The sequence below is a fragment of the Vulpes lagopus genome, chromosome 1 (genome assembly GCF_018345385.1).
Source record: "Vulpes lagopus strain Blue_001 chromosome 1, ASM1834538v1, whole genome shotgun sequence".
Taxonomy (NCBI): domain Eukaryota; kingdom Metazoa; phylum Chordata; class Mammalia; order Carnivora; family Canidae; genus Vulpes; species Vulpes lagopus.
In genome coordinates this window covers 168,818,697-168,844,001 of record NC_054824.1, presented here as the reverse complement: position 1 = coordinate 168,844,001, position 25,305 = coordinate 168,818,697, and the positions used below count along the sequence as shown (strand labels likewise).

The window sequence follows — 25,305 nt, the reverse complement described above, 5'->3', positions numbered from 1 at the left end:
CCATATCCCTTTGTATAGAGAGAATACAAATATAATTCAGTCTTTCCTCAACCAAAATTGATTGAAATTTGCTTTTTGTTATTAATAGCTTAGAAAACTTTCAAGCCATTTTGCTGCATGAGTCACATTTCTGTGTGCCATTTCAACTGGAACTCCCAGACTTTGTCAGATCAAAATGAATTAGATCTGCTGGAGCACAATGTGAGTTTGCTGCCGCGTACGTCCTCAGACACACTGTCATGGGTTTGTGCTCTTCAGACAGAGCAACTCTGATAATATTCCATTTTCATGTGAAAAAGAAAAAAAGAAGTGTCCAAAAGGGTTACAATCATATTCAATCCGACTCACTGCATTATCACATATGTTTCTGATAGAAGTTTAGTTTTGACCAGCAGCTAATGAGAACTAAATCATTCTTCAAGAAATGCTCATATCTGATGACTAGAAGTAGTTTCCAGAGACAAGTTTCAATTATTGTTTCTCCTCCAAACCTCGCTCACTTCTAATACCAGCTGCACAACAGAACCTTTGTTTGGTTCTTTACCTATGTGTCAGGTAGACCACAAGGGCAAGAAAATATACATGGGAGTGACTCTGAACCACAGTATTCCCCCAACTCCAAACTAAATGTATCCCCAAGTCAGCTTCCCCTTAACCAGATCCCAGGAGCACTCACTGCCAGTCCAACTCACTCAAAATAAGGGGAGGTGTGTTGGAGGGGAAACTGGATAAGTGGTCTTAGCCAATTGCTGATAAACTATTTTCCTTTTGCACATTTTTCCAAGACAGATGTGAATACATTGCAATGGGCCCCCTAGCAGGGGACTGAAGCTCAAGCTTCATTAGCTTCATAGTCAACCTGCATCTGTGCCTGGGTCAGGTCACCGTTCTGCCACTAATCATATGAAAAATCTTAATGTGCCTGGACTTCATTTTCCCTTTGTTAGATGAGGCTACTAATAACAATATGTGTCTAATGCAGTTGTTGTAATCTCTAAATGAATTTATTCATGAAAAATATTGTGGTAATACTTGGTAACAGTAAGTGCCCAGTAAGTATTAGCTCTCATTACTAAGTGAAGAGTATTATAGTGCAGAGTACTATATAATATAATAAACTTTTTAGAAAAATCATTCAGGGGCAGCCCCAGTGGCGCAGCGGTTTAGCGCTGCCTGCAGCCCAGGGCATGATCCTGGAGACCCTGAATCGAGTCCCACATCAGGCTCTCTGCGTGAAGCCTGCTTCTCCCTCTACCTGTGTCTCTGCCTCTCTCTCTCTGTGTGTGTCTCTATGAATAAATAAATAAAATCTTTTAAAAAAAGAAGAAAAATCATTCATATACCAACAAATAAAGACATTAAGCAGACACAATGGTCATATGTTAATTCAAAATGATTATCCAATGATAGCAATAGCATTATTCCAAATTACCAAGCATATTTGGAAACAATGAAATTACTTTTAAAAATTATATTTTGAGGGGTGTGTTATGCTTCCTTCCCTACAAAACATATAAAGTTTCCGTTCCCAGAAATCAAGTTTTCAAAATATCTTCAGAAGCAAAGTAAACAAAATGGAAAATAAACCTTAACAATGATTTCATTCATAGGAATCTTTTTATTGCTAATAAAATCAAGGAATAGTACAAACCTTTTTCAAACTGCAGACATTCTTTGCTGTACCTTAAAAATGTAGATATGTGCTAAAATGTACGTAGAATTTCTGCACACAAAAATATTTAAGTGAGAAGACCTAAGATATTTTAGAGCCAAATTTGACACAGAAGCCCTTACAAAAATAAATACGCGATCTTTCAGAGTCATAAATTAGTATTCTGGAAGATGCTCCAGACAGCAGGGATCAGAATAAATTGAGAAGGAAGAAATATTTTCTGCCAGTAGCAAGCAGTAAAAATGCCAAAAGTAGGGGAGTAGGGGAAGCTTTTAAAAAATAAATAGAGATCATTATGGAACCATACATCTGCTTAAAGCAAACCAGATTACAATTATTATTTTATTAGAGATTAGTTTTTCAAACATCTTGAATGTAAACACTTGAATGTGAACAGCTAGGATCCTTTCTTATAGTCCCCTTGAATATGCTCCTCCCTTTGAAAATAAATGAGTCCTTTCTCTCTATTCTGACTTGTGGCTTCTCAATATCAGCTTGCTCCTTGGTTGTACCCTATGGAGGCAGAGAAAATGTCATTGACCTAAAGAATCTAAATTGTAAGGGGTGAAAAAGCAGGATTTATGAGGGCTCAGGTATGAGACAGAAAAATCCTGGCAGTTATCTTATTTTTCATGAAGAAACCAGAACTGAGCTTTGCCAAGCAGACAGCTATGAGCTCACTGGTCTGAAATAATTACTCATTGAGACTTTTCCCCAGGAGAGAACTAATGGGTTTATGCAGGAAACATTACTTGAATATTGGGTTTACGGAGTTTTTCTTTTTAAATCAGTAATCAGTACCCTTTGTACTTGGGCCTCGCAAAGTTCTCAGTTACATTAATTGACAAAGTAGGAGATTAAAAACATTCGACCAAAGCAGAATGTGTTTAATTCACATTCATTGTGTTTGGTGATCTCATTGCTGACTTAGGAGATAAAGAAATCAAGGCTTCCAACAATTGAAACTGACAGAAGAGTTGTTAAGGGTTTAATATCCCCCAGTTGAAACTCAGAAATGAAGCACAAACTGAACGAAACCCAAAACAAATTACTCTGTTTATCCCAGAGCCAATCTGAGAAATGTTCTTTTTAATTAAGATGAGATGTACGGTGATGTCAACTGAAGGACCAGGAACATCAAAAGTGGACTGTGTTCAAATGATTTCTGCAGGAAGATGCAGAGCGAGATCTTGATGCTTGATCTATATTTTTGCAAATTTTTGCTCCATGCCTAAAGGAAACAAATTAAAGTACAGCAAATAATTCACCTAAAACTCAGTGATGTCAGTTTGCAGATCCTTTCAACACCCCTAACCTATGCTGTGAGAGACGAGTGCAGATCTGATAAGGGCCAGCACTCCCTTGCTTTTTAGGCTTTCCGAATGGTTGTGTGGAATGTCCTCATTTATTGTTGGAATTGCATGTTTCGTTTAGTTTTTTATTTCATTATTTTCAAGTAAAGGACTGTAACTTTCTGTGAGCCCTGGCCTGCTGAATCCTGTTAGTGGATTTTGACACTGATGACAATACAGGGAGAAAAAGTCTTTTGAGAAAATTCCTCTGGGATATCAGGATGCAGAGGGTGCTAAAGTAAGGAATTTGCTGACACTCTAACTTACTGACCTTTGACAATACTCAAAGCTAATAGCACAGATAATACTTATTTCTACTAACTAGCAGTGCCTCGCCTGTATGGTTAAATGGATCGATAAGGATTAAAATAAAAGCATGTTATACTTTTGTTGATGATATTGAGAACTGAGCATAATTTCCCCCAAGAAGAAGCTCAAAGACGAATGGAATGCCTTTCAGAGGGCAAAACTGACATCTGTCCAAAATAGTTTTATACCAGCCTTCTTTGCTCTCTTCCTACAAGTGAAATTTTGCTTAGAAACTGAATTTGTTCCCTTCCCTCTTCTCTATTCCTCCCCTCTCAACCATCTTGACAAAGTAGCACCTTGTCATTCAGACCTGGGCTTCCCAAAAAGCCCTTTTCACCACCTTATATAGGAAGCACTCTCCAATCAAAGTCTTCGTGTATACCCCATTACCCTGTTTTACTTTCCCCTTAACCCCTATCTTTGGAAATCATCTTGTTTCTTTATTTACTAGTTTATCATCACCGTCCCCCAGTACAACATAAGCTCCATGGGAGCAGGGTCTCTATCTACATACCCGGCACCTTCAACAATGATGTTCAGTTGACGACATTCTTACTTGGAGTCTCTCATGAGCTCCTGTTTAGATGTCATCTGAAAGTCAGACTGGGTGGAAGATCCACTCCCTAGGTAGATCACTCACATGGCAGCAACATGGTGCTGGCTGTAAAGCTACAGGCCTTTAGTTCTCTTCCTATCGGCTTCTCCTTGAGACTTTTTCAAGGTCCTTATGGCATGGAGCAAGCAATCCATGTGACCACGGCAGAAAATGCAACGCCTTTTATGATTGGTCCTTGAAAGTCACACATTTACTGCCACCGGTACTTTTGGTCACACGATTCAGCTTGGGAGAAGGCTACCGAAGGGTTGACCACCAAGAGGCAAGGATCATTTGGGGCCATCACGGAGCTTGGTTACTATCCTGCTAGTTATTGTTTACTATTTTTAAAATAGGCTTTTAGGGGTGCCTGTGTGGCTTGGTCGGTTAAGCATCCACCTTCGGCTCAGGTCATGATCCCAGGGTCCTGGGATGGAGCCCCTCAAGCCCCACATGCTCCCCTTGGCAGGCTCCCTGCTCAACAGAAGGTCTGCTTCTCCCTCTCCCTCTTCCCCCACCCCCACACTCGAGCTCTCTCTCTTTCTCAAATAAATAAAACCTTAAAAAAAAAAAAAAAGCAGGCCTTTAAGGCACTGCAAGAAAATATCTATGCACCTAATATTTTTACATAAGACTTCAATATTTAAAATACTTTTAAGGACATAATCATGGTTTTCTACTTTTCTATGGAGCCTGAAAAAAGTATGAATTTCTTCTCGGTGACAGAATTAAATGAAACTAATCATAAAACAACAACTGCTATCCCTCTCACTTTTCGTTTCACAACAGGTTACTGGGTTTTGTTTTACTGTCTACTGAGTTGTGGATGAGCCACACTCAAGCTCTTTGAAATGTAAAAGCAAGAGGAAGGCCAAGTTCAAACTGGGCTGGGAAGAGTTCAAACAAGTATTTGGAAGCTGGTCCCCAGACAGGATCTGCAGCCCATGTCTCTTCTGAGACAATGACATACGCGATTCTTCTACCAAAAATGAGCTCACTTGGTAACAGTTGAATTGTTCAGGGGTCTGGAAACCATAGTGTATTATTTTACCACCCAGGGTGAAATTAACTACAGACTGTAGCCATGTGTAACTTTGGTCTTTTCAGTGATCAAAAGCCAAGGAAGGCAAACAATTTTTTAAAAGTCACTCAAAACAAGAATCAACCAGTCTGGAATCGTAAAGTACTAATCACTTTTTTACAAGGTGATATGAAGAATAGCTTCTCCTAATGATTTCCGATTAACATACCTGAGTTTCTAGTACTGCCAATTCTATTCATAAATAAACAGACCGATCCATCAATAAATTAACAAAAACCTACCCAGAAAAATGCCTCTTTCAAAAAATAAAAAAGAAAGGAATTGGAAAAGAGAAAATGGAACGAAATCCACAACATTAGAGTGATGAGTAAAAGCAGTGAGATTTAATTAGAATGAGAAATCCAGAAATCTACTATGGAGCAATGGTTTCAGAAGGTGAAACACACACTAGAGTTTATTTATCTTTTGCTCCTTTGACATCCAAAAAAGATTAAGTATTCCCCTTAGGGAAACTACTTGCTTTCTACTTCAAAGCTACAGAATGTTGATGCAATTTATTTTCTCAAACCTGACAGCTGATATACAGATGAGGGGAAGCAACACCAAATCTCAGATACCTTATTACACAGAAGAGAGGAAAGGCTTCAAAATCCACACTACTTCAGGACAGAAACTGTTTGGCCCTCTGTCCCTTAAAATCACATTTACTGTTATATCAAAAGAAAAGTTCATTAGAGCATCGTATGCTACTGTGCCTGGGCTCCAGTGTTACTGAGGTACCCTAGGAGAGGTGAACTTAGTTCAGAGGCTCAAAACAGCTGGTGCTAGATCCTAGGGAACAGAGGCTGCTAGCTTACTGCTTAGGGTATCAACGGAGTAGCCTAAATCAGAGAGAGCTGAGAGAGGCGGCCAAAGAGCTGTGCTTTCTTAAGATAATTCTGACCCAGCAGAGGTTTGGCTTTTTTAATTTGCTGGTTATAGTCCAGAAGAGTTTGATTTTAGAGACTGAGCCTCAAGAATGTTGTCAAAGAATCACCAATGGGAAGACTCTTGGGAAAAAAAAATTGTTGCCTTCTTGATTTTATCTTTCTGTAGCATATAAACTCAAAATTGGGAGACAAGGGATTCTGTTTCCCTGTGTCCATTCCCCTGGCATATGCAGGGGCCCCTACATTCAATCAGCAGCCAGGAAAGACATGGCCCCATCTGGCTTCATGTTACATGTGCCTCTTTCATGGGCATCAGTGCAGACCAGTCTTTAGCATCTCTACCATATAATGACACCACTGTGAAGTAAAGCCTCTCCCTGGGGAAGAGCTATCACATCCGTGCAATAATCAAGTAGTCTGGTGAGACTTGCAGTCTAGCAGGCAGGTTCTCCCAACGTCCAAGTTGAGCACACAAGCTACTTTCCTCACATGACTGACTGAGCAAAAGACACAGATCCCTAGGCTGTCCAGAAGCTTTTGCAAAAAAAAAAAAATAAACATATGTCGTTTTCCATCATAATGGCAAATATCAAATTTCTATTTTCATCCTTCCCAAAAACCTTCTAGGGGAGACTTGCACTTACTAATTTTGCATGCATGAGGAAAGTCAAATTTAATGAAGAATTTGCCATATGGATACTTGTACCACCAATACTCCACCCCAAGGATCGATGGCACTGATTTTCCAGTTGTTCAGGTTAAGAACAATCTCTTTTGACATAATTTTCTGAGTTCTTTTCCTTCTCATCAAAGCCTTTATTTTGGTTGTTGTTGTTCATAAAGAGATGGTATTGTCTTTCAGATTAGAGGTTGTATTAGCCAAAGTACGCACACACACACACACACACACACACACACACATATATATATATATGAAAGAGATTTTAAGAAATTGGCTCACAATTCCCAGCAATTGTGGAGATTGGCAAGTTCAAATTTCGTGTGGTAGGCCAGGAGGCTGGAGATTCAGGGAGGAGCTGTTCTTGCAGCTCATGTTCAAAGTCAGTTTAACAGCAAGCACAATTCTTTCTCGGTTGGGGTGGTCAGTTTTTGTTCTATTCATATTCTCAGCAGATTGGATAAGGCCCATCCAAATTATGGAAGGCAACTGAAAGGCCACTTTTACTCTACCGATTTCAATGTAAATCTCATCTAAATATAGCCTCCTGGAAACATCCAGAATAATGTTTGACCATCTATCTGGGCACCACGGCCCACATAGAAAATAAGCCACCACAAAGGGCAATTTTTTTTAATTTTATAATTTCATACAGCCAGAAATCATTAGTCTATTCACCAAGTATATGAGACATGGATAAGTCAAAACTACTGGATCAGTAAAATATAAGTACAAATAAAGAAATGAAGACCCAAATGGCATCCCCAATAATTATGCAACAGAGTAAGTTATTTCATTTTACGTGGAATCTGCGGTGGAACTACAAATAACTAGCATGTTGTGGCTAGAAAAGTTTTTCAAGATCAGGCTAATCAGCACTTACTATATAGATGAAGAGATCAAGTCAAGGTAAAAAAAATTCAAGAAAATCTGAAAATATGGCTGCTCATGGCATCGACGACACAAAAAAGAGCAAACAGCTGAGAAGCCAGATAAAACTGGTACTGGAATGTCCTGTGTGTGTGGAATGTGGTAGGAAAGCTTCCAACTTATTTTCCGAGCTGAGAAAAAAATTACTCTCTGTTGTCTAAACACACAACTCCTGGGCAGCACAGGGAGACACAAGGCTCAGGGGTGTGCTGGTTGATTGTACCAAACTGACCTGTTATCACAAACTGGCTTCTGTACACCCAAAATACAGGCAACCCCATCATGGATAACTAAGGGTCTAGTTACTGTCATTATTTTGCACAGGAAAACGAGCCAACATTGGCCAAGCCTGGCCCGTGTGCCTGGGGCTCCCATGCTTCCCAGAGGGATCCTTCATAATCTGCCTTTCATGGGGAGGGGGAGTCCACCAATATTAGTGATTACTGTCCTTTCCTCTTCAGACAAATGCCAGCATTTCTCCTTCAGTTCCCCGGGATTTGCCCAAGATTCAGGGCCACTACCAAAGGGGATTTAGCAGAATCTAATCTTTGGGAGACAGAAGACTGGCCCAGAAGTGGGTCTGTAACCTTCATTCACCTGCCCAGCGCTGCTGCAATCTGATACCTAAGAAATGAGGATCCAGTGTGTCTTTGATGTCCAGATGAGGCTTTGAAGCTGAGTCAAGACCACAGGACAAAGGCAGCACTGTTTATGCAAATCGAGAAACAAAAGAAGCTAAAATCCAAAGCCATTCAAAGTAACATCAGGAATTCAATACCCAGAGATGATTAGAAGCTCTGCACCAGTATGAAACAGAACGCCTGAAAGCAAGGCCGGGCAACACACCAAAACCCATACTGAGGGAAGGAATCCTGAGCAGCAGGAGCTTGGCAAGTCGTGCTTAGAAGCCTTGATACACGAGGCCCCTTTAGCCAAGGGGCAGCATCTGCATGCCACAGGCAGGAAGCCCTGGCTGCTCCGGCTGCTTCTGCACCTGGTGCACACAGTCCCTTCGTGAGAAGTTCCAATACGTGCCCCTGCAAAGCCAGCTCTCTTATTGCCCTGTCCCTTGGCGATTTGGTCATCATGTAGCACATGTCTTCTGCAGGAGGCCATACTCTCAGTGCACACCTCTGGACACACTATATACAACAAGGTAAAGTACAGTGAGCTTCTGAGAAGACTTCAATTTTTTTCTTTTTAGGCCACTCCAAAAACATCTGAGTTTCGGCAGAGGGTCCAGGAAACAACAATCATATGGAGTTAACAATTCATGAATGCTCTTCAGATATGGTCACTTCCGTGAAGGGTACACTACTGTCAGGTCAGGAAGGGACTCCAGAGAACATCTCATCCAAAGGTTCTCAAGCCTGGTGGGACATTGTCGCCCCTTGGGAAGTTTTCAAAATATGTCACCTGCCCTGACCCTAGCTACCCCAGAAATTCCAACTTGAATGGTCTGGGAGTGGGGCCGGGGATCCATGTCTTTTCAAACCCCATCAAATGATTCTCAGCAGCAGCCACATTTGTGAAGCACAACTCTGGCACATTCCTCTTTCATTCCACGGGAGGAAACTGAGGCCTAGAGAGAATAAATGGCTTGTACAATATGACACAGCACAAGCAATGCCTCCAGCCCTTGCATGAGATGACACAAATAACAAAACGATGATATCTGCACAGCGAGGGAAAAATGGACAAGGTTCCCCTTGGCTAGCGGCAACTGCCCTGCAGACCCCCACATACACCAGGCCGCCCCTTCCTCCCCAGATGATGGTTCTTTCTTTCTCTACCTTGATGGTAGCACAGAGCTCACATCCTTGAGAAGAAAAAGGACTAAAAAAAGAAAATGGTGGCATAATTCGAGAACTTAAACCACAGAATTTTTCATAGACCTGTCACCAAAAGAACACAGTAAAACTAGGATATGGAACAGCAGGAGATTTAGCAACCGAGCTGTGATCTTCCCCGGAGCAGGCTGCCTGTGGGTGCGCGTGTAATAATGTAACACTACCAAGTTAGAACATAACTCTGCACAGCAGCAACCAATCCAGAGCAATCCTCTGTAGAACAGACTAGAACGGTGGGAATTCCCCAAAAAGTTAAATTGTGATTCCGTAAGTAAGGAAGACCCTGGGCTCAGGGACTTCATAATAGCATATAATTAAGGCCGAACTGCCAACTACTAGAAGCTGGCTAATTTAATAGTCTGTTTATGTTTTTCACAAATGAGGGGAGGAGGTTTTCATGATGTGCCAAAGAGAAAAATCAAAGGTAAGAAAATTAATTACAAGCAACAAAGGAACCGAGCCTAGGGAATACGAGGACTGAAGTGGGTCAGGTGACCACTTTTTATTTAAAGAAAACGCACTGATTGGATTTCCCTCCACTCTATTAAGAGACGTTCGTCAATAGATGTCTTTTCTTCTATGAAACTAAATGCTCGATGAGCTCAAGATACAAGATACACTGAACAAAGAGAAGGGTTTGAAGGAGGGTTATTTTATACAGAGCCCCAGTGCAAGGCACTTCCTAGAGTGGGCAAAAACCAAACGAAAACAAAACTCATTTTAAAACAGTGGGAAGAAAAAAAATAAAATAAACAAAAAAAAAAATAAAATAGTGGGAAGGAGGGAGAACACATGTGTTTGACTCAATAAAAAACAAATGATGCATACCTAGCAGAGCCTCTCTTCTGTAATTCTGGACTTACTATTTCTCGTAATAAAAAAGCCTTGCTTGGTTGCTTAAGCATCTGGATCCTGAGTTTTGAAGATTCCACAGTATGCCATCTTTCCAAGTTCTGAAAAACCCTATGGCGCATAACTTAGATGGCTACAGCCTTCAATCCTTTCATGAGGTCCCTCCTCTCCCTACCCCAGGGCCCTCTAGGATCTCAGCCCTTATAATTCCCAAACCCACAGGTACATCCAAATCATTCTTATACATGCTTAAGATACAGATTCTCAGGCCACTCCCACAGGCCATCTGATTACACATGTGTTTGAAAAGGGGCCCAGAAATCCATGTAACTAATGGATGTCCTAGGTGCTGTGGCCCCTGACCTAGTGTTTAGGAACCATTCATTTAAGCCTAGCAGCCTTAACCCAAAAGGTCAGCAGGACATTGATGATGGCCATGTCCACTCAAGGCCAATGAACTCGGCCAGTGAGGTGAGTCACTTTTAGGCCACCTCCACTACTCATTTCAACATGATCACCTGGGTTTATCCACATAGACAATCTGTGATGGCCAAATAAATGAAAGAATGTGCATAATGTCTTTTTAGTCCATTGCTTTATAAATTCATAGTTTATCTCAATAAAGAGAAATTTCTAGGATGGAAATCAATGTGCCCAGTTCATCTTAAAGTCTAGCAAGACTGAGAAAAGGCAGAAAGATTTATCATTTTTAAGATATTTAGTATGCTGGCTGTTTTGGGCCTTCCATGCCAACTCCACAGAAGCCATCTGAAACCCCAGACACGGTCTGACTATCTGAATGCTCTCCCACCCCCGCACCCCCACCTCATGCTTCCAACAGAGGGAATACAGCAATGTGGGGGCTGTATGAAGCTTACTGTTCAATGGTGTGGTGATGACATGAAAAATCCTGATTCCACTTGGCAGTAACTTTCCGCTATCTTGGCGGGTCTCAACTATAATCACTATGGTGTGTGGAGCTTGAACAGATTATGGGGCTGGCTGGAAACCAAGAAAGTAAAAAGCAGTCCAGTGGTCCAGCAAGGGACTCTGTGCTGGGAATGCCACAGCCCCACAAGTCCACAACCACATTTCCCACAGATATCCTGGGAATTTAAGTTCCAGTCTTAGTCTCCAGAAAATGTTGCCTTTCCCAAAACCCTGAAAAGCAGCAACTTCTCACTTAGCGTGACTTTTTAGGGAAAATGCCAATCAATTTACATCCATCATAGCCCCCTTCTCAGAATCATCCCTAGTCCTATGAGAATAGGAAGCTTGCCATAGCCCATTGCCCTCCCCACCTCCAAAATATGTATGATCACTCTCCGAAAGAATGAGGACTGGAAAGAAAGAGTTCTACTTCCCTGCTGAATAAAATGTAGTAGGCACTTTTAGCTACCCTTTATGGTTTTCTTGGGCTTGACTGCTGTCTTAGTCCTGTTCTAACTGACTTAGGCTGCTATAAGAATATAAGCCACTGAGTGGCTTATAAACGACAGGTGATTCACAGCACTGAAGTCCAAGATCAGGAAGCCTGGTCAGGTTCATCCTGAAGACCCTCTTTCAGGATGCAGTCTTCTCTTTGTGTCTTCACATGGTGAAAGGGGTAAGGAATCTCTCTGGAGCCTCTTGTCCAAAGGGCACCAATCCTATTCATGATAGTGAGAGCTCCACCCTCATGATTTAAGCGCCTCCCGAAGGCCCCACTTCCTAGACCAACATCTATGGGGTTAGGATTTCAACACATTTTGAGTCAGGATAGAGGGCAGGGGAACACACATCCAGACCATGGCAACAGCCAAAGTGGCGAAAGTTGCATTTTAAGGAACCTCCTCTCTCCAGCCTGACAAGTCCTTCAGTAGACATTTAAATAATTCAAATTAGAGGGTAAAAATTCTTCCAAAGCAGCCAATTTATCACTAAAACCAGGTACTCATGAGAATACTTTAACAGCAGACCCGGCCCCACATTCAGCCTTCTGCCATAATCTTAGGGCATATGCAGTCCAGGATCATTACTTTTATTATTATTTATATTTCCAAAATGCATGTCTTCTAATGGGTCTTGAAACATCAATCAGAAATGCTGGGGGGTGGGGTGGAAGGGGTCACTTTTCATTATATTTGCAGAGGAAGAAAGCTCATCAGCTAAACCAACAGGTCAGGGACAATCCTCAGCTTGATGAATTTGACAAACAACTAAAATAATAACAATTGTTGCCCCAATTAAATGAGATGTTTTATGAGGTCACAAGTTCAGTCCTGGCAGGATGTCATTAAGTTATTATTGGAAGTATAAGTCTGAAAGGATTACTCTATGGTGCTCCTAGAGAGGAAAAGAAATGCCCTCCAAACAGATCTAAGGTTTAATTCATGCAAAAGACGTTGGCTAATGCCACTAACCACAAATGCTGCATTTTCGTGGATCTGAATGTCAGCATGTTCCAGTGAATTAATTACAGCCACTCTATTTATATTCTGCATGGCTTTTCAATGATTACCTATAATGGGATTCTTTCTTACTTTTTTTCTTACTTTTTATGAACATTAACACACAGCTTTTCTACCAGAGGAATGGAAAGCTAAGGAAAAGTAATATGATCTTTTACCACTAGCTCATTCATGGCAGCTTGCCAAGACTGCTCGTTCTAGAAAGCTCAAGTCGTAGGGCTCCTGAAGCAGCTGAGCAAGGGTCACCACCCAAATGCCTACAGGGGCCAGGCAAGCCACGTAAAAGAGACAGACATCGAGGGCTAATCTAACTGCACAGAGGATGGGTCTTATGGGGATGTGACTACCTGGACAAAGTCCAGGGGACAGTAGCTACTCAGCCCCAACAATCACTGTTGTGCACAAATGCAGGCCTGGTGAGGCAGGTGCTGGTTATACAAGCTTCAGTTTGTGCAAAGTTATCCAGTTGTACATTTATGATATAAGCATTTTTGGATGCATATTATACTTCATTATAAAAAAAAAAAAGGTGTTGTTTGGTTTTTAAATGGGCTTAGGGCCAGATTTTCTAGGGGCCAGAGACACAAGGACAAGAGAACAGGCTGGGTGCAATCAAGGAAGTGTTCAGTGGTGCATTAAACCAGCTTTTACTATGCCACCCAGGGCAGGAGTATAGTTGGGCTGGCAGAGTTTTAAAAAGCTGGGATTAGAGACATAGATTTTTAAAAATCACGTTCATGCAGAACAGAATATATAAAACACTCATATTTAGGTTAACATTAAAAGGATATATGTACATGCACAACAATTTTCTAGAAGAATGTATAAGAAGCTGTTAACATTGGTTGTCTCTGGCAGGTGCCATAGAGCAGAAGGGAGATTTACCTTTTATCATGTTTCTATTCATACTGCTCGAATCTTTATTATAGGAGTATATTACTATTTCCATGAGAAGAGAAAAAATCAGGTGAGAACATTCTTAAAATAATCAAATTACTATTAAGTAAATCTGCAAGGCCCTTAAAGGAGTTCAGAATTTTTTAAACAGCATTTTTTTATATACTCACAGTGCAAGTGCAGTTAAATGAACAAGTCACTCCTCTGAGAATAAAGATGTCAAGATATACACAGTAGACACATTTTATAATTTCTGATGAATAACAGCTATGATTTAAACACACATAGTGAACTATCTTCAGTATATGGTAATTGGGAAATAGGACAAACAGCCATATTATAGGCTAATCCATTTTTTAAAAGATTTATCTATTTTATTTTAGAGAGAGGGGGAGAGAGTGCACCTGAGAGAATGGGGGGTGGGGTGAGGGGCAGAGGAGAAAGAAAGAGAGAGTCTTAAGCAGACTGCTGGTTGAGCAAGGAGCCTGACACAGGGCTCAATCTTATAACCCTGAGATCATGACCTGAGCCAAAACCTAGCTGACTGCACCACCCAGGCACGCATAATCAATTTTTTTCAGACATTAAACTGTATACTCTATTATTACATTATTTAAAGAAATGTGCAGAAATAAGCCTTAGAATAGTCCTACTATTGTCCCTGTGTAAGTCTTATAATGGTTCTGCTATACTGTGCGGAAGACTCGAAGACAGTGCCACATACAGTGATATGACCCATGTGTCCATGGGTCACTTAAGTGTTGGAAAAAATGGCCAGGCCACAACCAGCAGCTTTCCTGGTTAAACAGTTTCCATTGTTCGTTCCTACGACCACCAGAGACATCAGAGACAGTCAAGGGAGGGAGCCTCAAGAAGCCTGCTTATATACCTGGAGCCACAATGAAGCTCAGTGGGAGAATCACCTGGAGAAGTTTGCTGAAAACAAATCCATAAAGCCAAACCTTGCTTAGAATAACTGGCATGTGCCTTTAAACCATGAGTTCTATTTGTTATAAAATAATCAAGGGGTGCCTGGGTGGCTCAGTCAGTTAAGCACTCTTGATTTCAGCTCAGGTCACAATCTCAGGGTCATGAGATCGAGCCCCTGAATGCTCAGTGGGGAGTCTGCTTGAAATTTTCCCTTTGCTCTCCCTCTACCCCTCCCCTGACTCATGCTAAATAAATAAATAAATAAAATCTTTTAAAAAATTAATCAACATTGGGCAGCCCTGGTGGCTCAGCGATTTAGTGCTGCCTTCAGCCCGGGGTGGGATCCTGGAGGCCCGGGATCGAGTCCCACGTTGGGCTCCCTGCGTGGAGCCTGCTTCTCCCTCTGCCTGTGCCTCTGCCTCTCTCTCTCTCTCACTCTCTCTCTGTCTCTCACGCATAAATAAATAAATTTTTTTAAAAAAATTATTCAACATTAAAACAGCCACACAGGGCTTAAAATCCACAAATCTCATCCCAATACTTATTCACTGTATGATATACTAGGGGGAAATCCTTTAATTGCCGTGTTCTGGTTTTCCCATCCATGTACATCAATTAATACAAAATAACCAGGAGAATTTAGGCATCCTTTTATTAGTCATTTCAGCTTTTACCTGAAGGAAATACCTAATTCTGAAGCCCAATCATGGTCTGAAATTGGAGGGTGGGGAGATGATTGATAGTTTTCTCCAACCATTTGGAAGAAGGTTGAGTTTAAAGGTCAACTAAGCCTAAGACCACTAATTAAAAAGGCTGAAAAACTGAAACTGCTTTACCAGAACAAACCCAAGATGCTGCAGCCACCATGCATATGAATAGTGCTGCCTTCTTCACTTGCCACTAACAACACTTGATAAATTCCTTTCTGCTGCTATGTAGCTGTGATCATAGCAAGTGATCTGCATATTTATGTACAATTCACATATTTAGTCTCACTCTATACCCATGAAACCCACCAACATAAAGCTGAGTTCGGTAACTGGAAAGTGGCTAAGCTAAGTGACGAAATTATCAAGACAGCGGAAGGGAACCACTGAGTCTCTTGTGTCATTCAAGCAGAAGGGGCCATTCTTGTTAGGAAGAAACACTGGCACTCTTATCTTCCTGAGTTGGGTCAACTGACAGAAACAAAAACTAGAACTAATTGGTCCTTTCTTGATCTTAAACAGACCATCTGTACACAATCTGGGACATTAGCTGCTTGGGTCACATCCTGGCTCCAGCATGCACTCGCCTTGTGACCTCAGGCAAGTTATTTAAATTATCTGCACCTCAGTCATCTTCTGTGTGAAGTGAGGAGAATAACAGCACCTCTTGTCTAGCGTTGTCGTTGTCGTCAGGGTTAGGTTAGTTATCAAGGTGTTTAGTTTTCATTAGTAAATGAATGTTAGCTTTCATTCTGCTAATAATTTTTTGGTTGGAAAGAAGATGAAGAGAGCTCCTTGTGAATCTATTGTTTTGAAAATCTTCATTTGGAAAGAGAAAGGAAAAGGAGATGGGACCAAAAGGGAAAGATGTCTAGGAAATAGCAATTATCATCTATTTAGTAGCATTTACACGAAGACATACTCCACACATTATTTCATTTGTTTAAAAACTTAAAAAAAAAAACTCTTCGAGGTAGGTGTTAATATTGGTCATTTCCAGATGAAGAAGCTCCGCTTAGAGATTCACTGATGTGCCCACAATCACACAGGAGATTCAAACCCCAGCATACCTGACTGTAATCTTGGATACTCCCTCCTCCGTACTACTAAACCACCAGGCGGTGGGGGTGGGGGGAGAATAAGAAAAAGAGGGTGGAAAAGTGAGGAAAACAGACCAATGGAGAGAAGGGGATCAAAGTATCAGAGTTTTTCATCCAAGAGCTGAAACTTCCCTCCAGAGGGATAACATAAGCACTGAATGTCAAGACTGTAAAGATACAATCTGACATTATTCTTGCTGGTGCTGAAACTATAGTGGTAGATTGAAATATTTTATAAACACACTTATATTACTGTGTCTAGTTAAACATTCACCGAAATGCTACTGGTTGAATATCAAGAAGTGGAGAATCATCCAAATACTGCAGCAATGAAGCAGTGTGCAAAATGTCGGGAATGGCATCCCAGAACAAGCGGAGGCCTACCGTGGTTATCTTGATGTCAACAGAAAACCATCTCTTGATTTAGAAAGCCATACCATGGTTCCCAATGCAGTCTCCTACTTTTCAGAGCTCTACCAAATGAAATTCCCAAATTGTTCTATAATTACACGGCAGTTACTGCCCTACGATGGCACAGACTCTGAATCCCCAACTCTGAATCCCCACTGTCTTCCCACAAGCAATGGTAAACTCCAAAAGACAAACTTAATGTGTCTTTTGGGTCAAGTGTTTTTCCTTGTGCCCTGCTCCATTTTTCATTATCATGGCAACTTGGCACTCCTCCCCTTAATCATAGGTTTGGGAAGGGAGATGAGGTCAGTCTTCCCTCTGTTGCTAAGGCCACCGTTCTTGGTTCCATTGAAGAAAAGTGCACCCACTGCAGTGCACTGCCACGTGCCGGATGGTTCCCTTCATCTCAGCACAGCAGTGATTCCCACGAACTCAGCACAGGTCTTAATTAGAACACAAGGAACAACCTAGTTCCTTATCACCGTTATGATACTTGAAGGAAAACAATTTGCTTTGCTGGGGTTTTGAGATCAAACAGGTTAAGTGTGACAAGTTTTCCCTTGGCCTGGTCCAAAGCATCTCTAAAACACAAACTTCCCCTCATTCAATCTAATCCAAATAAATCTAATGCTAATTGAGATAACTATACTCATTCTCTGACAGTAAAAGTTTGTGGGGCAATCTGTTGGTAACTGACTGCAAATATGGTCCAGAACTTCGGGGGAGAGGGGGCGGGGAGTGACAGCATTGGGAAGTCTGAATGTGCTCAATGAACCACACCTCTCACTCATACAGAAAAGAAGTCTTATCAGATGTACCTCTAGCCAGTGTTATAGGTTAGCAGATAAATAAGAAGACTGAGTGTGCACAGAGCTCCAGAGATAAGATTAAATGGAAGCTGGCAGCCCAGACTCTATACTCCACCCGATTCTGTTGCATGAAGTTCTGAGTAGCTAATACCATTTTTTACATGACCATCTTTGACATTAGTGTTATGCTGGCTTTGCAGAGTGGATACGAGTCAGTTTGGCACCTCAGAACACTGAGTAGAACTTGAAACTGAGAGACTAAAAGGAAGTCATTGGCAGAAGCTCCTCAAAGCAGTAGCATCCTAAATTGAGTAAGTGCTTCCTCCTGGAGGGTAATCTGCCCCTCACAGCCAAATATTCACCTAGTGCCAGTCTCAAAGTGAGCAGCTCCGGTGGTGCAATGCAATGAGTTTGGAGATTTGCAGTCAGTTAGCCTGCCACCTGTTTTATTGCCCCTGACAGGAAACTCTGGTTAATGCCCCAGTGCCTTTTTTTTTTTTTTTTTTTTGCCCCCTCACTCTTCCCTCTTTCTGGAAGCCTCCTTACTTCCCACGTTTTAGTGGATTCCTATTTGTATTGCAAAGCCAGGTTCCAACCAAGTGTCAACTCTTTTCAAGAAGGCTTCCATGACCATACAACTGCCCCCAAACTTATTTAGAAGTCCTTTGTCCCTCCCCTACACATGCCACTGAGATCATCTTACACTGCTCATTAGAAAGAGCCACATTTGTCTGCGAGAAGCCACATCTTACTCAACTTTTTTCAGTTAGAACAAGGCATAGTGCCTTGATCTCACAAAAGATGGTGATCAGGGATGTGTGCTTGCACAACCTCTCTGTGCCTCAGTTTTCTCATCTGTAAAAGAGTATAATCATAGTATATATACCTTATAGTGAATGTAAAGTGCTTAGAATAACTGTGAGCTCTTATTATTAAGTATTTATGACATTAATAAATAAGTGTAGTCGTAAGTCAGTTACTTTAGATACAATGTCTTTTTCTAGAAAACAGAGATAATTTTATTTCTTTGTAGAATGGGTCAAATGAGATGACATAGTTAATGAAAGTACTTTGAGAGCCCTAAAGGACTACTTTTAAACTGACCTGTTGGTTATTATTACCTAATAAATGATACAAAACCAGAACTCAAAGAGAAGTCTTTAGTGCCTAATGCGGTGGTTGCCCAAGGCCTATTCAAATCCTGGGGGTTTTTCCTTAACTTTGCAACACTGGCCGTAAGGAACAAGGTACAGTTACATGGACTACTAACAAGGTTAAGGGAAAATAGATTCCAAAAGTCAATGAAGAATTGGAATACTAGCCAACTGAAAAGACCATCAACACCCACAAAATAAGGAACACCCAGAGGACTCAGGGTGCACAATCATTTTTGCTTGATTCTGATCACATCACAAAATCAATGGAATTCAAGAGCTGGAAAGAATTTTTGAAGTCATTTCTTCCAATCCCTTCATGTCACTGATGAGGAAATTGATGTCTATGGATCCCAAGCAACTGGCTCAAAGCCACATATCAAGCTAGTGACGAACAACTTGCCTCCTAATTTGTAGCCTAGAGGTTTGTTTTGTTTTGTTTTTTTAATAAATTTTGTTCTTATTATGTTGCCAGCACTATCTGTTTAGGGCAGACTTTAGGGACAAACTTGGTTTCCAATTCCAGTTTCACCGTTTTATTAGTTCTGTGACTTTGAGTGACTGACCTGATGGAAGTCGCAGTTGCTTGAGTTGTAAAATAGGGATCCTAGTATCTCTTTTAAAACTTCACCATGCGACAGAAGAGAGCAATGTCTGTACATGGGGTAGCAAAACCTGTGCCTCCTTCCTACCTGGTTCACCCTTCACCGACTTCCTATAGCAACTATTGCGATGTTCCTTGAAACCAAGCAATGCATAAAGACCAAGACCCTATCGTAAAACATCTGTTTTGAAGAAAGCATCTAAGAACTGACGTTTGTGCAATTTTCTTTGGTATTGAAGTGGTTAAAAAAAAAAAAAATCCTTCTTCCTTCTGGTTGCAAACCTGGCTGCACCTCCGGTCTCCCTTTCCACATAACGTGCCCTTCTCCGTGGCAGCAGTCACGTATAACAGGGTAATAGTAAAGCAGTGTACAGCACAGTGCCGCACTATATCTCATGTTTGCTTTCTCACCTCCGCTCCTCTCCCACCAGGTACAGCTCGGCTGCCAATTTCAGCTACGGCTTTATCCTCCCTTCTCTCATTTCCGCCCAACCGCAGCTTGAAGGATGTGTCCTGTCCGAGGCCAGCTCCCTTTGTCAACGCAGGACAGAAACTGCTCCGGGGGGACCCGGGCTCTGTCCTCCTCGGAGGACCGCAGTCCTCGGACCCGTTCCTGGGCGCCTACCACCGCGGCCAGCGCGCCCCTCCTCCCGCACCGGCCTTTCAGCGGCTCCCCTGACTCCCAACTCTGATACCTGCGTCTCTGGAAGGTGCGGGACTAGACCGAGTCCTAAAAGTTGGCGCGGGCAGCCCCTCGCACCGACGTCCCGGTTCTCCCTGCAGCAAACCCAGTGCCAGGCGCGGGGCTCTGTCCCGGGGCAGTAGCCCTGGGCCGTCTGCCTGCTGGAGGGCGGCGCGGGCCCCAGGACGCTACCCCGGGGGCGCCCCGCGTGGTTTGCATCTGCGGCGAGGAACGAGCCCCAGGTGGGAGCACACGGCGGGCCCCACCCAGCCTCCAAGTCCGGGTCCGTACCCCCTCTCCACCCTCCACCGCCACCATCCGCGGGGGAACCAGGCGCCACTGCCCTCAGGTCTCCGGCGAGAGCAGGAGCCAGGCGCCGGGGAGCCAGGGCGGCGCCCCGTCCCCCCCTCCCGCGCCGGGCGCCCCTTCCGACCGCAGTCGGCTTCCCGCCGCGGCCGGAGCACCAGGCGGCGATGCGCACCCGGAGCTCAGGGCGACCGCGCGGCGAGCGAGGGTCGGGTCGGGTCGGAAGGGCTCAGCCGGCGCCCCTGCGGGCTCCGCACAAACCCGCGCCGTGGGAAGGGTCGCGGCCCCGCGCTCGGGGCTCGGGGTCGGGGCTCGGGGCTCGGGGTGCGAGCCTCGCCGCGGGTCCCCGCGCGCTCACCAGATGGCCATCCTGCCCTTGGGGTAGTCCAGCCGCTCCAGGCAGCCGAGGAACGGAGGCAGCGCGTGCGCGGCGTTGCGCGCCAGGACGGCCACGAGCACCGTGGGTCTCTGCACCGGCGACTCGGGGAACGCCGCCGCCGCCGCCGCCGCCTCCGCCGGGTCGGGCTCCGAGTCGGGCTCGGCGGCGAAGCGCGCCCGGCAGCCGCGGCGGAGCAGCGCGGCGGACAGCAGCAGCAGCGAGCAGGCGAGGGCGGCGGCGCGGCGCGCGGCCATGGCGGCCCGAGGGCGCGGGGCCGGGGCGCGGGCGGCGGGGGCCCGGCGGGGGACGCGGCTGCCCGGGCCGGCTGGAGCGCGCACACTGGCCGCGGGCCCTGCAGCCCGAGCCTCCCCGCGCCGACGCGAGGGCGCCCCGCGGACCTGCCGCCGCGCTCCCGCTCCCGCTCCCGCTCCCGCTCCCGCTCCCGCTCCCGCTCCCGCTCCCGCTCCCGGGGGCTCCGGCTCGCCGACGGCCGCGGGGGGCCCGGGGGGCCTGGCGTCCCGAGTCCCGCAGAAAGTTCCTGCAGCCCGGGCTCCGCTCGTGGAGCGGGTCCGCGGCGGCCCCTAGAGTGCGAGGTGCGGCCGTCGCTGCCAGTGGGCGTGAGTCTGCGCGCGCGTGTCTGTCTGTCTGTGTGTGTGTGTGTGTGTGTGTGTACATAACGGTGCGGCTCCGAGAAAATTTATTCTGCTTTTGCAAACCGCAGTCTAAAGTCCTTCACAGTGATGCAATGTATCCAGTTTTGCATAATGCACCTATTGACTACACGGGTAGGGTTCTAAGACGGAAAGTCACCCGGCTATCCATTACTACGGCCAACCTTTTTTTTTTTTTTTAAATCTCCACAAAGGCAGAGTGTTTGCATTTCCCTATACACTCAATTTCTCTTGAAGTTCATCCTTGACTGAGTAGACTCCCAATACGCCAGGCTTGGAGACTTGGAGAATTTTAGAGACAGACTGAACCCTTGCCCTTAAAGAGGAGCTGCTTGTGGGACACTGTTCTGAAGCCCCACGCCTCTCCAGGGCCCTTGCCCCAGGGTCCTGAGCTTCCTGACAAGTTTCATTTAAATGGTTTGATTTTGGGGATCCCTGGGTGGCTCAGAGGTCAAGTGCCTGCCTTTGGCCCAGGACGTGATGCTGGAGTCCTGGGATCGAGTCCCTTGTCCGGCTCCCTGCATGGAGCCTGCTTCTCTCTCTGCCTGTGTCTCTGCCACTCTGTCTCTGTGTGTTTCTCATGAATAAACAAGTTTTTTTTTTTTTTTTAAAAGAGTAAATGGTTTGATTTTTGGGACGCCTGGGTGGCTCAGTGATTGGGAGTCTCCCTCTGGCTCAGGTCATGATCTCAGGGTCCTGGGATCAAGTCCCATATCAGGCTCCCCACCTGCCTCTCCCTCTGCCTATGTCTCTGCCTCTCTCTGTGTCCCTCATGAATAAATTAATAAAATCTATTTTTAAAAAAGTTTCATTTTTCCTTAATGACCCAAACTAACAAAGAGTAACAAATACAGAGAAAATTCATACTTGAAGGAGTAGAAGAGAGCGAGAGAGAAGGAAGAAGAGAGGAAGGGCTGAAGGAAGAATGCAATTAGCACATAAAATGAAATTGCTAGGATGCACTACCACGCGGTATGTACTCTTGAACATAGCATAGGAAACCTAGTATTGAAATCTGGAGTTCCTTCTATGTGGGATTGTATAGCCCTTGATCTATCTATGTGCAGGATGGGTTCATACCACAGCACATTCAGGACCTCCAACCCAATTCACCCTCAGCCCCGTCCCACAGATTTCTACTTCTTCTGTGTCCCTCCTTCTCTGCAACTATTAGAAGTCTTCATCACTCTTCTCCCACCTGCTCACCTCCACAGAAGGTTACTGAACTCCCTCAACAGCCCTGTCTCTATTATCCCTACCGGTGCTCTCCTTTCTTGCAGGCACCTATTCCTAACAGGGCTTTTGATCTCATCCTCTCCCTTCTCTTCCATGACTTGGCTTTGCTCCATCATTTATCTTTACTGTCTACCAAATCTGCAACTGGTCCCTCTCTACCAGCTCCTCCCCCTCAAGCTAAAAACATACTCCTTTCCTATCCTTGGGGGGGGGGGTGTTGTTTTAATCCTGTGTCTCCTTCCAGCAATTCCCTCTGTCTTGGCCAAGCTCCTTCAAAAAGGGGCCACCCTTGCTTTTTCCACTTCTTCACCTCTCACTCCTTCACAGAGGCTGTTCGGGCAAAGCCACGGATGATGTCAGCATTGGAAGATTTGGTGACCTCTCTTCAGTTCTCACCTTCCCGGACCTCTGTTTCTACTTGTGTTTGAGCTCCTTCCCTGGGTGCCCCTTCACAATATGCTACTCTTCTAGCACCTCTATTTCCCAGGATAATTGTGTCCTCCAAATCTATGTCTCCTTCTCTAACCTCTTCTCTAACATTTACACTTTTATATCCAGTGACCTACACACATTTCCTCCTCCATCCTCCTTCAGAAATTGCCATTGCTGTCCTTCATAGAGGCCACAGGGACTATTGGACAAGTGCCCTTTCTCCGGGATGAAATGGGATTAATGGACAGTTGCTGGTATTTCTGGAGCCTCCTATTGTAGGGTGTGTTCAGTTTTCTAAATGTTCTCCTTAAAAAAAAAAAAAACAAAAAACAAAACTAAATGTTCTCCTTACTTGTTACAAAAAGAACCTGTTAATCAGTTATGGCCTAGCAAAGAAAATGAGATTTTCCCTGATTATGGCAGATTTGTGAAATACACATTCACAGAAGGTGTATTTTATTAATCATAACAAGTATAAAATATGAAAACAGTAGTTTATATGTGTGAAATGTAGTGCAGATTTAATTAGTCTACAGATAAAGCTTGGTGCAGAAGTAGATTTTACAATTAGATTACACGAACTTTGCAAAACTCTATTACCCATTGGGCTAATAAATGAATTCAGTAAAGTTACAAGATACAAAATCAACATGCAAAAATAATTCGCTTTTATATACACTAACAACAAACTACCTGAAAAAAATAAGACAGTCCAGTTTTACAAAATAAATTTTACAAAGGAAGTAGAAGATCTGTATGTTGAAAACTATTTTTGAAAGAAATTAAAGATGACAAAAATAGTTGGAAATATATTCCATGTTCATGGGTTGGAAGACTTTACTATTCTTAAAATGCCCCTACTATTCAAAGCCATCTATAGATTACATGCTGTTCCTATCAAGATTCCAGTGGCAATTTTAGAAAAAAAGAAAAAAACAATCCTAAAATTCATATGGAACAACAAAAGACCCTGAATAACCAAAATAATCTTGAGAAAGAACAAAGATGGAGGCTCATCACACTTTTTAATTTCAGACTATATTACAAAGCTGTAATTATTAAAACTGGAAGGTACTGGCATAAAAGCAGACTCAGAGACCAAGAGAACAGAATTGAGAACCCAGAAATAAATCCATGCATATATGTTCAACTAGTATTTGACAGGGGGGCCATGAATGCTCAATGGGAAAAAGATGGCCTCTTTAATAAATAATATTGGGAAAATTAGATATTCAAATACAAAAGAATGAACCTGGACCTTACATGACTTGAAAGATTAACTTCAAACAGGTTAAAGACTTAAATGTAAGATTCCTGAACTGTAAAATACCTATACGAAATATAGAAAAAAACTCCTTGACATTGGTCTTGTAATAATTTTTTTCAAAACAATAGCAAAAGCACAAGCAACAAAAGGAAAAATAAACAAGTGGGACTACATTAAACTAAAATGCCTCTAGACAGCAAAAGAAATGATCAACAAGATGAAAAGACAACCGATGGAGTGGAGAAAATGTTTCCAAACCTAAAATCTGATAAGGGATTAATATCCAAAATATACAAGGAACTCATGCAACTCAACAGTACACAAATAATCCTATTTTTTAAATGGGCAAATACCTGAATAGATGTTTCCCCAAAGAAGGTATACAAATGGCCTACAGATACATGAAACGGTGCTCAGCATCACTAATCATCAGAAAAATGCAAATCAAAACCACAATGACATATCGCCTCACACCTATTAGAAGGACTATGCTCAAAAAGACAATAGGTAACAAATGCTATCAAGGATGTGGAGAAAAGGAAACATTTTGTACAGTCGGTGGGAAAGTAAATTGAGACTGCCATTATGGAAAACAGTATGGAGGCTTCTCAAAAAATTAAAAAGAGATCATATGATCCCGTGATTCCACTTTTGGTTTTAGATGTGAAGGAAATGTCTCAAAGACACATCTGTACCCACATATTCATTGCACCATTATCTACAGTAGCCAAGACATAAACACCTAAGTTTCTGTTGATGGATGAATAAAGAAAATGTAGCATATATGTATGTAAATATATATGTATATATGTGTACATACATATATGTACCAGTTTCTTTTTAAGATTTTATTTATTTATTTATTTATTTATTTATTTATTTATTTGAGAGAGACAGAGATAACAAGAGAAAGCACAAGCGGGGAGGAGAGGGAGAAGCAGGCTCCCCACTAAGCAAGGTACCTGACACAGAGTTCCATTGCAGGACCCCAGGACCATGACATGAGCCAAAGGCAGATGCTTAACTGACTGGGCCACCTAGGCGCCCTGTGTCACATTTT

At 43.2% G+C, this 25,305-nt stretch overlaps 1 protein-coding gene across 3 annotated transcripts in view; it reads right to left on the bottom strand.

The window, feature by feature from the left end:
* The window catches only part of COLGALT2 (collagen beta(1-O)galactosyltransferase 2), a 116,090-nt gene that overhangs the window by 81,172 nt on the left and 9,613 nt on the right, over window positions 1-25,305 (bottom strand). The window contains exon 1 of one of the 3 annotated variants that reach the window (XM_041755499.1): window positions 20,619-20,893. The exons of 1 other annotated variant lie outside the window; for it this stretch is intronic. In XM_041755499.1, the coding sequence (XP_041611433.1) occupies window positions 20,619-20,893 (275 nt within the window). Of the gene's footprint in view, window positions 1-19,967; window positions 20,544-20,618; window positions 20,894-25,305 lie in introns of those variants that run through there. One more of the 3 variants, XM_041755523.1, reaches the window with a different exon arrangement.